General features: G+C 35.8%; 1 protein-coding gene across 1 annotated transcript; it reads right to left on the bottom strand.

Moving 5' to 3' along the window:
* Window positions 1-3,720: 3,720 nt before the first annotated feature.
* LOC116648491 (NADH dehydrogenase [ubiquinone] 1 alpha subcomplex subunit 1-like) lies at window positions 3,721-3,951 on the bottom strand. The gene has a single exon (XM_032430487.1). The coding sequence runs from the start codon at window positions 3,949-3,951 to the stop codon at window positions 3,739-3,741; it is 213 nt and encodes a 70-aa protein (XP_032286378.1). The 3' UTR covers window positions 3,721-3,738.
* Window positions 3,952-4,288: the final 337 nt, after the last annotated feature.

Genomic DNA, 4,288 nt, shown 5'->3' with positions numbered 1-4,288 from the left:
AGACAAACCATGAGAGACAATGGACTCTGAAAAACAAACTGAGGGTTCTAGAGGGGAGGGGGTTGGGAGGATGGGTTAGCCTGGTGATGGGTATTGAGGAGGGCATGTTCTGCATGGAGCACTGGGTGTTATGCACAAACAATGAATCATGGAACACTATATCTAAAACTAATGATGTAATGTATGGGGATTAACATAACAATAAAAAAATTAAAAAAAAAAAAGAATTCAATTGAGAAATAACATTAATTCAGCTCCTGCCACGCAGAAGGCCTCCTCTAGATATGCCTGAAAACGTAGACTGAAAAACTGAGTTCCTTACCATGGTCCTGTGTTTCAAGTATTATCTCTTCTGTTTTACAAATGAGAAAAAATAAGATTATGGAAGTTAACTTACTTAAAGTGAACAGCAGAGTCAAGCTTTGAAAATGTTGTGCCTGAATGAACAGAATATGGTACACTTGCATGTGCGTCTTTGTTTCTTATAGACCATACTGCCTCAAGGAACTGAACTTCAAAATGTAACAGGGACTTTTATATTTACATCCCTTATAAACTCCTTATCCTTTAAAGTACTCTGTTCAGGTTGCAAGACTGCTCTGAATAAGTGAGACACATCACGTTATACATGTAAATGAGGCAACGTGTGTGTGCGTGTGTGCGTGTGTGTGTGGGTGTGTGGGTGTGTGTGGGTGTGCGCTCACATACATTTATGCCCATCATAAATGTATGGGCATACATTTCCTGCATCACATAAATCAGTGCAGGAAATCAGAACAGTAGGAAAGTCAGTGTTTATTTAAATGATTTTAAAAAAAAGATGACTATCAATTCAAATTCTGCCTATTGTGCATATCCAGAACTCCAGATATTTTTAATACTTAAAGTCTTAATACTTATACTTTGTTTGAAATCTGTATAATATTTAAAGTGATATTCAGTCATAGGACATATTCTATCATCCTAAATAATGAAAAAAAGTCCTTTTGAATGCTTAGTATATGTAATTTACTATGTTAGTCACCTTAATATTGCTCAGAAAATAGAAAGATAAAATTTAAAAACCTACTATACAGATTTTCCAAATGAACCAAGGTGATTTGAGATCAGTAAACTATGTAATATAATTAAAAAAAAAAACACAATAAATTCAGGAATAAAATGGCAAGAGTCAAGAAGCAAAGAGGAGATTGTGGGATAATTATATTTAAAACCAAAACTAAAGAAAGTTACTATAATTAAGTAGAACTTTATCTCAATTCCTTAGCAAGTAAGGTAAAAAGAACAACATTCTATTTACACAGTTTTGAGAGATTAATTAAAGGCCAAATTTTCCTAAAGACTCTTTACAAAACCAAGGGGAAAAACATCTTTGTCATATGCCTGTCTTGCTTGGTACATTGCAAGATCTAAATTATTATCTTTCACATGGAAATGTTATTCTAACATCAAAAGTTTCCAAATGTGATTATTTTTAATATCCAGGGAAATATTGTCACTACACTCTACCATACACGCTATAAAACTTCAGGCAAATATTTAACATTAAGAACACATTGTCAAGTCTTGAACAAAGTCTCCAGTGTTCTTGTTGTCTATGTCAACGCCATGCTAATGGGAGCCTGTGCAGAGAGCATAGAATCAGGTGGAATTGTACATGGAGGTGAATTGCCTTAAATGCCCTGGATTTGTTCTAAGCAACAAAGATTAATTTCAATGCAAATCAAAACCTCAATATCACCTCACACCTGATAGGATAGCTACTATCAAAAAACAAACAAATAAATAAATAAGTAAGTAAGTAAGTAAATAAATAAATAAATAAATAAGAGATAACAAATGTTGGTGAGGATGAAGGAAATGGGACCTTATACATGGTTGGTGCAACCACTATAGAAAACAATATGCAGGCTTCTCAAAAAATTAAAAATAAAACTGCCATAAAACTCAGCAATCTCACTTCAGGGTGCAAATCCAAAGGAAATGAAATCAGTATCTTGAAGAAATCTGTGTTCCCATGTTCACTGCAGCATTATTCACAATAGCCAAGATATGGAGACAACCTAAATGTCCACTGATGGATGAAGGGATAAAGGAATAGTGATGTACTATATATACGTGAATATTATTCAGCTTTTAAAAAAAGGAGATTCTGGGGTGCCTGGGTGGCTCAGTTGGTTAAGTCTCTGCCTTAGGCTCAGGTCATGATCTCAGGGTGCTGGGATTGAGCCCCATGTTGGGCTCCCTGCTCAGCAGGGAGCCTATTTCTCCATCTGCCCTCCCTACTTCTCTCTCTCGTGCAAAAAATAAATAAATAAAATCTTTTTTTAAAAAACATTAAAAAGGAGATCCTGACATTTGCAACAACATGGATGATTCTGGAGGACATTATACTAAGTGAAATAAGCCAGACACAGAAAGAAAAATACTGCATATCTCCCATATATTTGGAATCTAAAAAAGTTGAATACACAGACACAGATATACCATGGTGGTTACCAGGGGCTGGAGGTGGGTGGGTTGGGATGGGGAGATATTGGTCCCAAGGAAGAAAGTTGCATTTACATAGGATGAATGTCTAGAGATCTAATGTACAGCATTAGGATTATAGCCAATAATATTGTATTGAATACTAGTAATTTGGTAAGAGAGTAGATTTCAGGTGTTCTCACCACACACACACACACACACACACACACACACACAAATGGTAACTATGTGAGGAGGATATGTTAATTAGCCTGACTATATTAATCATTTCACCATGTATATGTACATTAAAGCATCAGGTTATGCATCTTAAATATACTGAATACATTATTTACTTAATAAACGAACAAAGATTAATTTCAAGTTTCAGCATTCCACGCGAGGGCATGCTAGGAATGGACAGACTAAAAGTTTTAATTTGTAATTACCTAAAAACTGTCATATCCTTTTATTCTTTTTTTATATATAACACTAGTTTGAAACAATTCTAATTACATAAGTATTAAAATAGAAAATACTGAAAGTGCAAAAATTAAATAGTTCTTCCAGTAAATAGTTTTGTAAATTAGTTCTTTAGCTTACTATAAATATATTTTTAAAAATATCCTAGGGGCATCTGGGTGGCTCAGGCAGTTAAGCATCCAATTCTTGATTTGGGCTCAGGTCACCATCTCAGGGTTGTGAGATCGAGCCCTGTGTTGGGCTTCACGCTGGGTGTAGAGTCTGCTTAAGGTTCTATCTCTCTCCCTCTGCCCCTCGCCCTCTCTCCCTCTCTAAAATAACTAACTAAATAAATAGATAAGTAAATAAATAAACAATTATATTCTGGATTCAGTAGATGGAATTGAAAAACCGACTTGCTTCTGATCACCTCTTTGTCTTCGGGCAGGGAGTCGACCTCTCTAAATGCGAGACATTTCCTCTGTAAAATAGGAAAAATAAAAAACAGAAAACATTAAACAGTCTTGAGAAGTAAATGATACCTAGTAAGGACTCGTTAAATGTTAGCTTTATTTGGCCACATAAGCCATTGTTTTCATATGAAAAACTGTTCATCAGCTTTATAAGACTTAATTTATATAACTGCTTCCTCACAAAGGCATTGATGATTTGTTTTTTGCTTTGTTTTGTTTTGTTTTTACTTTTTTGTTGTTTTTATTAGGCACGACATTAATACACTGCATAACCTTCTAGAAGGGGTAGATGAGTATGACTGACTTATTTTTCATCAATCAGGAAAATGCTTCCTTAATCGATATTCTCCAAACCCTTTGACACATAGTAACGATTAACTCCAGAGACCCGCCTATCTCTTTGCATCAAACTGCACTGATATGGGTAATAGGCAACCCTTTTTTCCTTGCCCCCGTCACTGAACCTGTGGACGTGCGCCGTGGCCATGCCGGGGAGGACCAAGCGCACGGCCGTGACGCCGACCCCGGGCAGGATCTCGAACCACATCGCCGCGCGGTTGCCAGAAGCAAACCTCTGCCTTCCCGGCCCGGTAAAGGTGACCCGGCCTCGGCCCCCTTCCCTTGATGATTTTTAATTTTATCCATTTTGTACTTACATTTTACAATTAGCACGGTTGTAAATACTGACATTTTAATTTTCTCATTATTTTCCTGAGAAAAGAAGAAATTTGCTTGGACAAATGCATTTAAAATATTTATTGGCAAATTGCTTTTTGTAAGGAAAAAGTTGTGGTCGAATATTTGATTTTTCAACAAAATGCATGGTAGTAATAGGCCTTTAATATTTTTTCCTAGTAATAGACATGAAGATGTTAAATTTTTAT

The sequence above is a fragment of the Phoca vitulina genome, unplaced genomic scaffold (assembly GCF_004348235.1).
Source record: "Phoca vitulina isolate PV1807 unplaced genomic scaffold, GSC_HSeal_1.0 scaffold44, whole genome shotgun sequence".
Lineage (NCBI taxonomy): Eukaryota > Metazoa > Chordata > Mammalia > Carnivora > Phocidae > Phoca > Phoca vitulina.
This window is presented reverse-complemented; position numbering and strand designations above follow the sequence as displayed.